This window comes from Erythrolamprus reginae, chromosome Z, assembly GCF_031021105.1.
Source record: "Erythrolamprus reginae isolate rEryReg1 chromosome Z, rEryReg1.hap1, whole genome shotgun sequence".
Taxonomy (NCBI): Eukaryota; Metazoa; Chordata; class Lepidosauria; order Squamata; family Dipsadidae; genus Erythrolamprus; species Erythrolamprus reginae.
In genome coordinates this window covers 140,704,361-140,716,924 of record NC_091963.1, presented here as the reverse complement: position 1 = coordinate 140,716,924, position 12,564 = coordinate 140,704,361, and the positions used below count along the sequence as shown (strand labels likewise).

The window sequence follows — 12,564 nt, the reverse complement described above, 5'->3', positions numbered from 1 at the left end:
TACTTAGCACCAGCAAGGGCCACATTTTAGCCACCAAGAGTCCTTTGGGAGTTGGGCAGAATATAAATTTAATAAAATTAATAATTTAATAAAATAAATAAATAAATTTCTAAAAAGGGTTTGGGGGAGAGCAACAAAGATGCTACAGGGACTTTAGAACAACCTCCAACAGTGTAGGCTGAAAGAACTGGAAATATCCAATGTGGACAAAAGAAGACTGAGTAGAGATATGATACCCATGTCCAAGGACCCATTTTGGGACTAGACAACTTAGAATTACACTGCCTTTGGTCTGACTTAAGCATAGTACACAAAATTATCTGCTACAATGTCCTTCCTGTCAATGACTACTTCAGCTTCAACCGCACTAATAAAGAGTACACAATAGATACAAACTGAAGGTAAACTGCTTCAAATTCAGTTGCGCTTTTTAAAAACTTTTTTAAAAAGTTCAGGTAAAGTTCAGTTTTGGCGTTCAACCGAACACCGCAAAACACTGCTGCCTTTCCTCCCTGTTTTGGCCAGCCAGGAAGTAGTCTCCGTGACATCAAAGCCCTGCCCCTGGAATCCGCTGGTGGGATTTCCCACCTCCTTTTGCTTGCAGCGACGCAAGCAAAAGGAGGTGGGAAATTCCACAATGGGATTCCCCACTCTCCTCCCGGGCAGCGGAGTTTCGTGGTGTTCGGCCGAATGCCGAACCCGAACTTTACCCAAACTTTAAAAAAAGTTCGGGTTCAGGTTCGGCATGCCAAACACTGCAAAGTTCGGCACGAACCCAAACTTTGCAAGTTTGGTTTGCCCAACACTAGTTTTAAGTTGCTTCTCTCCTCTCTTAATTTCCACCCATTGCTTGTTGACCTACCATCATTTGCTTTGGAGAATAGCTTGACTCTCTCTTTATGGCAATACCTTACATATGGGAACACTACTATCATGTCTCCTCCCCTCTTCATTGCAAACTTACCCTACCGCTGGAAAAGGTAGTAGCAATGAGAGCCACACAGAAGCTCAGCACGATAACCAAGAGAAGAAGAATCAGAGGGTACTGTTGGCTCAAGTAATAATAGGTTTGATAGAAGAGGTCTTCTCGGGGAGTATCACTGGTTGCCCTTGGTCGACGCTGGCAGGGCATGGTTCACTGGCTCCGGTGAAGACCCACTTTGGAGAAGATCTCACTTACTCCTCAACTGCAAAATTTAACAATGATGAACAAGGATCCTCTTCTTGACCCATCATGTATGAACAATTCCTACATCCATTCCAAGCCATGGCTTCTGTTAACAGGGAAAACAGGAACTCTTCAAGGAAGGAGAAAAGTCACAACTGAGCAAAAGGGAGGAGGAGTTCAACCAGATGATAAGAAGGTAATCAAAACACCAGTAATTTCCGTAGTAGTTTTCAGTCAAAATCTCATGCAGGTTGGTAGCTTCAAGTGCTGGAAAATGTAAAACAGAAAGAACTAGATAAGAAAAGAGAGATTGTGTTTAAAGATTAATTTAGACTGCCTTTGAAGCGCTCTACTTTACCTAACCCTTTATAGACTCTTGCTTGAAAGGAAAACAAAAATGATTTACGGTTCTGCCGATTAGATTGAATTGATTGTAGAAAAAAGAAAGTTATGTTGTAAACGTAAAGAGAAGTTTTCAAGCTTAGCAACTTTTAGACTTGTAGACTTCAACTCCCAGAATTCTGGGAATTGAAGTCCACAAGTCTTAAAGTTGCTAATTTTGGGGACCCCTTCATAGATTAAGAGGTAAATTTATACAGGTAATCCTTGACTTACTGTATGGCCATAAATTTCTGGACCCAAAATTTCTCTGAGATATTTATTAAGTGGGTTTTGCTCCATTTTACGACCTTTCTTGTCACAGTTCTGAAGTGAATTGCTGCAGTTGTTAACTTAGTAACACACTTGTTAAGTGGTTCCCCCATTGAGTCTGCTTCTCAGAAGGTCACAAAAGGTTACTATAACCATCATAAATGTCAGTCGACTGCCAAGCATCTGAATTTTTATCACAAACTGCAATGGTTGTACGTGTGAAAATGGTCTTAAATCACTTTTTCAGTGTTGTTATAACTTTGAACGGTCACTAAGTTGAGGACTGCTATAAAGAAGATCAGGTCTTGCAGTACTGCAAGCTACTTTTGCTGATCAGTGGCTGTCAGTAGTTTGGCAGATCTCAGTAGGCTCAAGGTTGACTCAGCCTTCCATCCTTCCAAGGTCAGTAAAATGAGGATCCAGATTGCAATATGTAAACCACTTAGAGAGGGCTGTAAAGCACTATGAAGCGGTGTATAAGTGTAAATGCTGTTGCTATTGCTATTCTTTATAAATCCTTTGTTCTGTTTTTTCTTTTTTTCCCCTTCCTTTTTTTGTATTTTTGCCTTTCTCTTTAATTTATTTAATTTATTTTTCTTTTGTTCCTTTTTAATTTTTTTAAAAAAATACGTAATAAAAAGCTATATATAAAAATAAATTCTTCCTTTGTCTAAAAGTTGATCTAAACACTCAGATTTATTTCCTAGAATTTGAATGAATCTTACAGTTTATATCTCATGGTAGGTGTTAATTCACTGTGGTCCATAGTGTTTGCATTGTACGTGTTTAGCATATTTTTGCTGTTATGCAGCACAAGCTGTGCTTTTGAAGTTTTCTTGTCCTTTTGCCTTTATTGCTTGCCATTACTACCATCCAAAAACCTTTCTGCCAATTCAGGATCAAGCTTCACACAGCTGATATGAGGAAGTTTAGGCTGGATTTACATATTGCTTAATTGTGGTTTATTTAAACTACAACAGCCCCATAACACACTTGAACATCACTAAGTGATGTTTCATGGGAAATGTATCAGCATCCAAGAACTTTCTCTCTCTCTACCTCTCTCAATCTTCTCTCTCTCTCTCATTCTTGCTCTCATTTTATCTCAGTCATTCTCTCTCATTCTCCCTCTCATTCGCTATCTCTTATTCTCTCTGTCTCTCATTCTCACTCTCATTCTATTTCTCTCATTCTCTCTCATTTTGTCTCTCTCATTTATTCCTTTCATTCTCTCTCTTTCTGTTTCTCTCTCATTCTATATCTCTCTCATTCTGTCATTCTCGCTTTCACTCTTTTTCTGCCATTCTCTCCCTCTCTCTCCTTTTCTCTCTCATTTTGTCTCTCTCATTCTATATCTTTCATTCTTCCTCTCTCATTCTATTTGTCTCTCCTTTTCTGTCTCTCTTTCTCTCTCCCTCTCTCTCCCTCCCTCCCTCCCCCTCTCTCTCCCAGATTTTTTTTCCTGGGATTTGATTTGACCTTCATTCTTAAGAATATCTTTGGAGGTGGCAAGACACCTTGAACATTATGAGATAGTTGTGTTAGTCCATAGTGGATTAAAATCAGGAGTCTGGGAGGCCTTTTCCAACTAGCATATTTATTTAAAAGCATTAGGTTTGGCAGGCTACAGCTTTCTTCATCAGAAAAACAGCTTTAGAAATGTTTGTCGTCCCCCCCCCCCGCCGCCCTCCTCTTTAGGAGTGATAAAACCCAAATGAACTAGCAGACAGGTAGATCTAACAGCTTTCTAGTAAGTCTCCACTTCTGGTTTTGGGCATCAAGCCCCCTTTCTCCATTTTAGAAACTACATTACAACACCCCAAGATTAAGAAAACCTCACTGAATATTTCTAACAGAACTTCTTACACCCTTCTTTAAGGGTGTAAAATATTCCTTGGTGAATATAATCTTGAAACTACATGAATGAAAATGGCAAAGAGATCGTCCAGTCTGATCACTGTAGGAAAGTCGCTTCAGACTGGAATGGACAGAAAGCTGACTTTAAACCAGACACAGAAATCATTGAAAGACAACCAAAGAAGGGAGAAAATCCTACCAGAGATTTCCAGAGAAGATCATCAGGGAAATCAGGAAGGAAGAAAGATAGCCCAGAAACAAAAGGACAAAACAATACTAAGGAAATAATCGTTGCATAGGTGAAATAAATAAACACACCCCAAAATAGGAATCTTATGTGTTTCTTCCTTTCCTACTTCTAGAATTGTGTCATCGGGAAGTTCTATTTCTACCTTCCTCTGAGAAGTTCACACACAGACAACTTTTAAAAACTTCTTACATGATAGATTGTCTGGGACCCTTAATTTCTGAATCTTGATCTGAATTCAGATATCCACACATTTAGCTGGACTGACCAAACCTAATGCACTTTTGTCCCTCTCATTCCTTTAAAGATCAAGACAAACTCAGCCAAATTAAAGTATTTATCATTCTGGTAAGCACATATTTATCACAAAATTACAAAATTTATCACAAGTTCCCTCTCTCTCAAATACAGATATCATAACCAGTCCCATGCCTATACTTGCCTTATTGGATATAATGTACGTCTTTCCTCGTTAGCTTCCCTGATCACTCATCACTAGAATGGAACAGGCAAAGTCTTCTCCTCCCTTCCTTGCCACAAGGAATATCTTCCAAGCCCAAACTTATTTCTCAGCATTTCACCTGATCTCAGGGTATGCTCACATCTGCCTGCCAGCCAGAATCCTTCTTTGACTCAGCATGGCTCTTTCTGCCCTCACAGGAACTCTGCCTTCCCCAAAGCCCAGCCCAGTGTTTGAATCGGAGATGAAAGAGTGCCTGCCAATGTTAACCTTTTCCTCTCCAACCACAGCTGGCGTGGGAGAAAGGGAGAGGCTCCAGCACAAATCTTTCAACACAAGTTTCTTCTTGTCCATGGGAGGGAAGGAGAGCTAGAGGGAGGGAGGGAGGGAGGGAGGGAGGAAGGAAGGAAGGAAGGAAGGAAGGAGTGAGGGAAGGAAGGAAATCATTTTGAGCAAAAGTTTCATATCCAATGTCTATTATGCATTTCCCCCCTTAATTAAATTAAGAGGGAATGAGGAAGGGGGCAGAAAGGGAGGCAGGGGGGAAGAGAAGGAGAATGAAGGGGAGTGGAGTGGTGGGAGGGAGGGGGGAAGGATATCATTTTGAGCAAAATATTCATATCCAAGGTCTATTACCCATTATTTCTCCACCATTAAATTAAGAGAGAGGGGAGAAGGGAGGAGAGAGGGAGGGAAGGAAGGAAGGAGGGAGGGAGGGAAGGAAAGGAGGGAGGAAGGAAGGAAGGAAGGAAGGAAGGAAGGAAGGAAGGAAGGAAGGAAGGAAGGAAGGAATCTACCATTTCCAGAAATACTATTAGTTAGGTATGTGGCTGTACAATGAAAAAATGTACTGTAATTGGAAAATGTAATTGTGTTGCTAATTAAGCACACATTTTAAATTATGTTTTTTATCACAGTCAATTTCCTTCCGGGCTGTAACCTCCCACAACCCTACAAAGTAAGAGAAAAGTTTCTGAAAATTCTAATTAAGGTCTCATCTGGTCTAGTCCACAATATGATTTCTAAGACCCCCATGGTGGACCTATAACACCTAAATTATGTTCTCTTTCTCACATGTTCTTACTTCAACACACTAGTACAAAGGCTGTACTAGTGTATTTTATGTAGTCTTTTCTGTACAATATTTAAGATTGGAAAGCCAAATGTTTCCTTCCCTTTCTGTCCAAAAAGACATGGATTTCCACTTTGTAAGTGTCTTTGATAATTTATAAAATGGACAAGAAAGAACACTTATTAATAAGCAATAAGATAAAGCTAAAGGTTCCCCTCAAAAATATGTTTTTGCTGTTCCCAACTCTAGGGGGCAGTGATCATCTCTATTTCAAAGCCAAAGAGCCAACGCTGTCTGATGACATCTCCATGATCATCTGGCCAACATGACTAAACGTCGAAGGCACATGTAATGCTGTTACCTTCCCATCAAAGTAGTCCTTATTTTTCTACTTACAGGCTTTTGAACTGCTAGGCTGGCAGAAAACGGGGCAAGCTATGGGAGCTCCAGGGGTGGAGTCCAACTTACCTTGCTACCAGTTTCCTCCCTCCCATGCTGTGTGGGCATGCCTCATGGGCAGGCCTCATGGGTGCACCTCATGGACCCACGTGCTTCACACTTGCGCACATGTGCAGTAACCAAAAATCTTAAAAAACAATCCCCCCCCACAAAAAAAAGATGATGACTGCATGCAAAGTGCTGGAACTCACTTTCTGCACATACTCAGAAGGATTTTTAAAAAATATATAAAATAAAATTTAAAATTCAAAAAAATGATGGCAGCACCCACGGACCGGAAGCGACTGGTCTGGTTTGGTGACATCATCATGATATCACCAGCAGGTCACTACAGGTTCGGGCGAACCAGTCCAAACCGGGAGGAACCCACCCCAAGGGAGCTCACTCCATTATGCGGTGCTAGGAATTTGAACTGCTGAACTGCCAACCTTTCTGATTGACAAGTGAAGGATCTTAGCCACTGAACCATTGCATCCCCATAAGCAATAGAAGGCAAAAAGGGAAAAAAATGCCCAAACAAATATTTTGCTGTTTTTCACACATTAGAAAATGCATGCATTTTACAGGAATATAAAGAAATAAGCCAATAAAGGTCCTTTTCCATAAATATGTCCTGGGGGTGGATTCTAACTTACATCACTGCCAGTTCACTTCCTCCCATGACACATTACTATGTCTCATGGGCACACGCATGCAAAGCGCACACATGCATACTACTGAAAAAAAAGCCCCCCCCCCAAAAAAAAGATCCAAAACCAAGATGTCTACACATTTTAGGTGCCAGGAACTCAGCTTCTGAAGAAAAGAAAAAAAAACAGTAATTTTTTTTTTTAAAAAAAATCAATTTTTTTAAAAAAAGATGGTGGCATCCACGGACTTCACCGACTCAAGTGGTTCCGTGACATCATCGTAACTTCACCAGTGGGTTGCTACTAGTTTGGGTGAAACAATCCAAACCGGGAGGAATTCGCCTCTGGTCCTGACAGGTTTTTTCATTTCTTCAGGAACAAGATAGACTGAAGTTATCCTTGGCCATACCAGATTTCAAGTAGTGTCTTTCCCCTTTTACCATAGTACTTTCTCCCCTTATTTTCTCCCCAAGAGCGATAACCTTGTGAGGTAGATTCAGGGCAGCACCAGGCCTGCAAAGTAGCCCTTATGAAGAAGGGCTACTCCATAAGTAATACTGGAACAAAAATTTAGCCTTACAGAAGAGGCAGAATCACTCTGAATTTCTTTCTAATTTCTTTTATGTTCTGGGACTTAATTCATCTTTTGCTAATTGCTATATTTCTTCTCCAAGTTCCTCTTTAGGGATTTTCATATAAAATGGAAGGAAGCGATCCAGAGAGATCCAATGAACTTATACATCTAATGAATGTATTTCTCCCAAAGGCTTGCATTTGAAACGTCTTTGAAGTACTTCCAAGAGTATGTCATTTTAATTAATTTATTTATTTAGTTATTTATTTTATTAGATTTGTAGGCCGCCCTTCTCCTCATAGACTCAGGGTGGCTTACAAGGGTGAAATAAACATGGTAACAATAAATAAAATCAAAACATTAGGAATATAAATAAAACCCACTATAAAACGCAATCAATCATCCCTCTTTCATACTAATGGCCAGAGCGAAGCTACAGTCAAAACTTCAACCTTGAAAGACAATGTTTAAGTAGTGACTTGATCAAAGTGTATAAAATCATGCATGGGATAGAAAAGGTGGATAGAGAAAAATTATTTTCTCTATCACATAATACTAGGACGAGGGGGCACTCCCTAAAGTTCATAGGTAGAAAATTGAGGACAAATAAAGGGAAATATTTTTTCATCCAGAAGAGGTCGTGACAGCTGTCAGCCTTAATAGCTTCAAGGCAGGGTTAGACAGATTCATGGATGCCAAGTGTATTGGTGGTTATTGAAACAGATGTCCATGTGCCACCTCTATATTGCTTGAGGCTGGCAGGATCCCCTTGAGTACCATTTGTTGGGGGTCAAGGGAAAAGGAGGGTTTTGCCTTTTTGTTCTGCTCAAGATCCCCATGGACAATTGGTGGGCCACTGTGTGACACAGAATGCTGGACTCAATGGGCTTTGGCCTGATTCAGCGTGGCTCTTTTTATGTTCTTAAGTTCTTATTGTCAGCCACACAGATTCTCTCTCTCTGCTCTCCCTCTTCTCTCTCTCTCCCTCTCTCTTTTCTCTCCTCTCTCTTTATCCCTCTCTCCCCTCCCTCCCTCCTACCCCTCCCCAGCTTCATTTCCCCCCCTCAAGTAAATCTACTTCACAGGATTCTTGTGGGGAGAAATAGAAACACTACTGCATACATCTGGTTAAGCTGCTGAAAGAATGGCGGGATATAATTTTAATAAGTAAAAAAATTTAAACATGGAAGTGTGATATTTTTAGGAAGACATTGTTCAGATTTAAAGTCTATTTGTTCAATACAACTTTTATCAATTCTATTTGTTTTATTTTTTTCCCAGGGCTGTAGAGGATGAGATAGGTGCACACAGGCATCAAGAGAGTTTGGTGTTTATTTTTCTAAACAAGATTGTTGCCAGAGTAATCTGCAACCAGTAGCAGCGATGCCAAAATGATGACATGCTTGTGGTGAAGGCAGCCCTCAAGCCCCATGATGATACCAATCACAGGGTTTTCATGAGTGTGTCATTTTTTAACATGTTATAGGTGAAATCTGCTTTAACAAAGATGATTAGGGAGCTGGAGGCTAAAATATATGGAGAATGGTTGCAGGAAATGGGTATGTCTAGTTTAATGAAAAGAAGTCTAGGGGCAACTTGATAGTAGTGTTCCAAAATCTAAGGGACTGCCAGAAAGAAGTCAATCTATTTTATAAAGCACTTGAGGGCAGGAAAAGAATGGGTGGAAACCAACCAAGAAAAGAAGCAACGTTGAACTAACGATGAATTTCCTGACAGTAGAACAATTAATCAGTGGAACAACTTGCCTCCAGAAGTTGTAGGTGCTCCAACAATAGAATAGATTGGACAACCATTGGTTTGAAATGGTATGGGGCTTCCTGTCTGAACAGGAGGTCAGACTAGAAGACCTTCAAGGTCCTTTCCAACCCTCTTATTCTACTAGTCTGCTATTCTGAGTCCTATGGGTTTGGGCAGCATAGAAGTCGAATAAATTAAATTAAATTAAATTAAAATTCTGCTGACCTTGGCATATCTCCTCCAATCTTATCAGAATCAACTTACCATAGCCAACCTGCCATGGACAACTTGCGATGCCCAATTTGCCAGGGACAACTCACCGAAGGATGAGAGTTACAGTAATATCATAGAAAAATTATTAAATGTGAATGGCATTTTTTTTTAAAAAAATATTCATTTTGAATAATTAAATTGAATTATTAAATTGCCCCACAGTCAAGGGCAATTGTTAAATTGCCCCACCAGGACAGTCAAGTTGTCCTGCAGCAAGTTGGTCGTGGTGAGTTGTCCTGCAATGAGTTGGCCATGGTGAGTTGGCGATAGAAAGTTGACTGTGGTGAATTGTTCTGTTCTTCCTGAGAATACTGTGGGCAGTCATGTAAACAAACCAATATGTCATTGAAGAAATGAATTCAGAGTTCTCACTCAAGGCACAAATGACCAAGTTCAAATTCTCCTACTTCAGATACATGATGTGAAGATCTATCTCTCTGGGGAGGGCTGTAGTGCTAGGAAAGGTGGAAAGAAAAGAATAGGACAGACTCAGTTGTGATGAGCTCATAACTGAGAGAGTTGAAATAACATGGTAAGAATGTATTGTAATAGAGAGAACCTACAGCAGGGGTGTCAAACTCGCATTATGGCATTGTTACGTCATGTATTGGGACTTTCCCTTCCTTTGCTGAACTGGACATAGGCATGACCAGAACATGACACATCTGTCTTGCGGGCCACAAGTTTGATAACCCTGACCTACAGTATCTTCATCAAGGGTGTCAAACATGATTTCATTGAGGGATGCAATTTCCCTTCCTAACTCCTCTCCTCAGAATTCTAGTCCTCTTGACCTATTTGGACCTTGGTTTGTTTTTAGGTGAAATGTGAAAGACAGCAGTTCCTACCTTACTGCCTTCTTTCCAGTCAATAAAATCAAAATGTAGACCAGCTACTAAATCATTATAGGCTGCAATTCAACTGAGAATCCATTGGCAAGAAAAGGGTCAGTCCAGAGAAGATAGTATGAGCGTCAGCAGCTAGAAGTCATTAAAGAAGAAGCAACTAATGAGACCAAAAGGAGACAGCCACTTCTTGAAAAATTTAGAGCCTCTAATGAGCTGGATGGCTAAAGTCATTTCATGCTTGTCATCCCTTCTTCACAGAAAAGTGAAGCAAATTAAATTCTCCCCCAATTTAATTCCGAGTACAAACGACAGAAGATCTCCAATGTGCCAAAGTCATTGCCAAGGTTTCTTTTGTTTCTTTTGTTTACAGCGGTTGGATGTCACACTGATTTTTGCAGTTTCTCCACTTTCCAAGAAGATGCTAGATTTGTGCCAAGCTCCATGGATTTGGTTTGTAAAAGGGTTTTGTCTCCAGTTCTAATCCTGAAATTCAATCAAGATTTAGAAATTCAACATTAAGAATCACTATAAATGGCCACATATCCAAGACATGTCATTCAGTAGCCAGGAGGCCTACGAGAAAGGGAAGGAAAGACAAATCCTGCAGAAAAATTACACAGGTTAAGAAGAATGAGTCAGTTTGGTCTAACAGTTAAGGCACCAGGCTCGAAACTGGGAGATCCTGAGTTCTAATCCTTTGTGCTTTAAGCACAAAAACAACTGGGTGATTTTGGGCCAGTCACTCACTCACTCTCCACCCTAGAAAGGAGCCAGTGGCAAATTGTTTGGAATAAATGTCCATCTGGGTTCAGTTCCAAGTGGGGAGAAAGACACTGGAAACATGGAGACTACTTGGAAAGGTGGCTTAATGGTAGACATGACCACATAGTTTGAAGTCCTGGACAAAATGAGCACATGGGTGAGAGAGGGAGAGAGATTTATACCCTCTCTTGGGCTTTGAATTGCTTCCTGCTCGCGTGAAAGAAATGTATTCTGATTGGTTGTCAAACTCCCATGGGGCCATGGGGGCATAATGTTGTAGGTTGTCTTGAGTCCCAGGCCTGGTTGAATCTTGCTGGGTGATGATGTAATTAAGAGGCTTTGGGTAATTCCTATTACGTCTTAAGGCTTTGTCCTGGTTTGGATCTTGAGTGAGAGCTATCCTGAAGGTCATGTCTTTCGTTTTGTAACTAAGCTGGTCCAGTCTTTGTCTTGTAGATAGGCTGTTATCAAAATATCTCCTGGGTGTGGGCAGGGAGCTAAGACTCTGAGTTTGTCTTTAGAAAAATGTTTCTTTGTTGGGGGAAATATAATATTCTGCTTTTTTAATATTTCCCAGAATGTTTCATTTTCCTAGGAGAGGGGTGGGTGCTAACTTCCTACAAAACCATATCTGAAAAACCTTGACCAGAAAACTGCAGGAACTTGGCCAGATAGTTGCCAAGAGCCAAAAAAGAAAGAAAGAAAAAGAAACATTAACCCGATACATATGCATGCAAGAAGAATGTTAGACTTGGGTTAAGGAGATCTGGCATTAAAACCTCTGGCACGAAGGCAACCTGGTCTGTAATTTCCATCTCCCATACAGTCATGTTTCCTGACCTTTGTCTAGAAAAGGCAACTATACCTACGTGCAAATTAAATTTAGAAACGGAAGATATTTCTTTGCCTTCTTATTTTGTTTTTCAATCCTGAGGCTAAGAAACTTGAAACTCTCTTTCAAAACATCAAGAGAAATAGCCTATCAATCTTACTAGCATTCCTGTCCAACTTTACACTAATAGCTGCCTTCAGACTGAGCCTGAAAGGGGAAAAAATATGTTTTGCATAACAAGGAACCAAATTTGTGTGCTCCACCTATTGTTTTTTTGCATTTGGTCAACCTGATTTGAATCTGGACTTTACTTATTTTATTTATTATATTTGTCAAACAAGTATAGAATTATAGTTTGCATTAACATAACAAGGTATAAAGAAGTGATAAAAAGGATAATAGGACAGAAGGACAGGGACGGTAGGCACAATAGTGCACTTATGCATGCATCTTACAGACTTCTTAGAAAAGGGGAGAGGTCAACAGTAGATAATTTAAGGTTGAAGATTTTGAGGTTAAGGGAAGAAACAACAGAGTCCAGGTAGTGAGTTCCAGGTATTGAGCATTCTGTTGCTGAAGTCATATATTCTGCAGTCATGTTTGGAGTCATTTACATTTAGTTTGTATCTATTATGTGCTCTTGTGTTGTTGTTGAAGGTGGTCACTAACAGGAAGGACGTTATGATGTATGATCTTATGAACAACAATTAAATCAGTTTGGAGACGACGTAGTTGTAGATTGTCTAACCATAGTATTTGAAGTCTGGAGGAATAAGGTAGTTTGTTTCGAGAAGAGGAGTGAAGACTCTTCTTGTGAAGTATTTCTGGACTCCCTCAATTTTGTCAATGTCAGTTATGCAATGTGGGTTCTATGCAGGTGAGTTGTATTCAAATATTGGTCTTACAAAAGTTTTGTATTTCTGGATAGCAGTTCAGTGTTTCTGGAGAAGAAGTTACATAAGATTAGGTTTGTA

General features: G+C 40.1%; 1 protein-coding gene across 3 annotated transcripts in view; it reads right to left on the bottom strand.

Moving 5' to 3' along the window:
• ADCY4 (adenylate cyclase 4) overlaps positions 1-12,564 on the bottom strand; it is an 80,870-nt gene that overhangs the window by 51,186 nt on the left and 17,120 nt on the right. For 2 of the 3 annotated variants that reach the window (XM_070727189.1, XM_070727188.1), the window contains exon 2: positions 965-1,435. In XM_070727189.1, coding sequence (XP_070583290.1) covers positions 965-1,132 — 168 coding nt within the window. In that variant the 5' untranslated portion in view covers positions 1,133-1,435. Of the gene's footprint in view, positions 1-964; positions 1,436-4,365; positions 4,559-12,564 lie in introns of those variants that run through there. The other variant, XM_070727187.1, reaches the window with a different exon arrangement.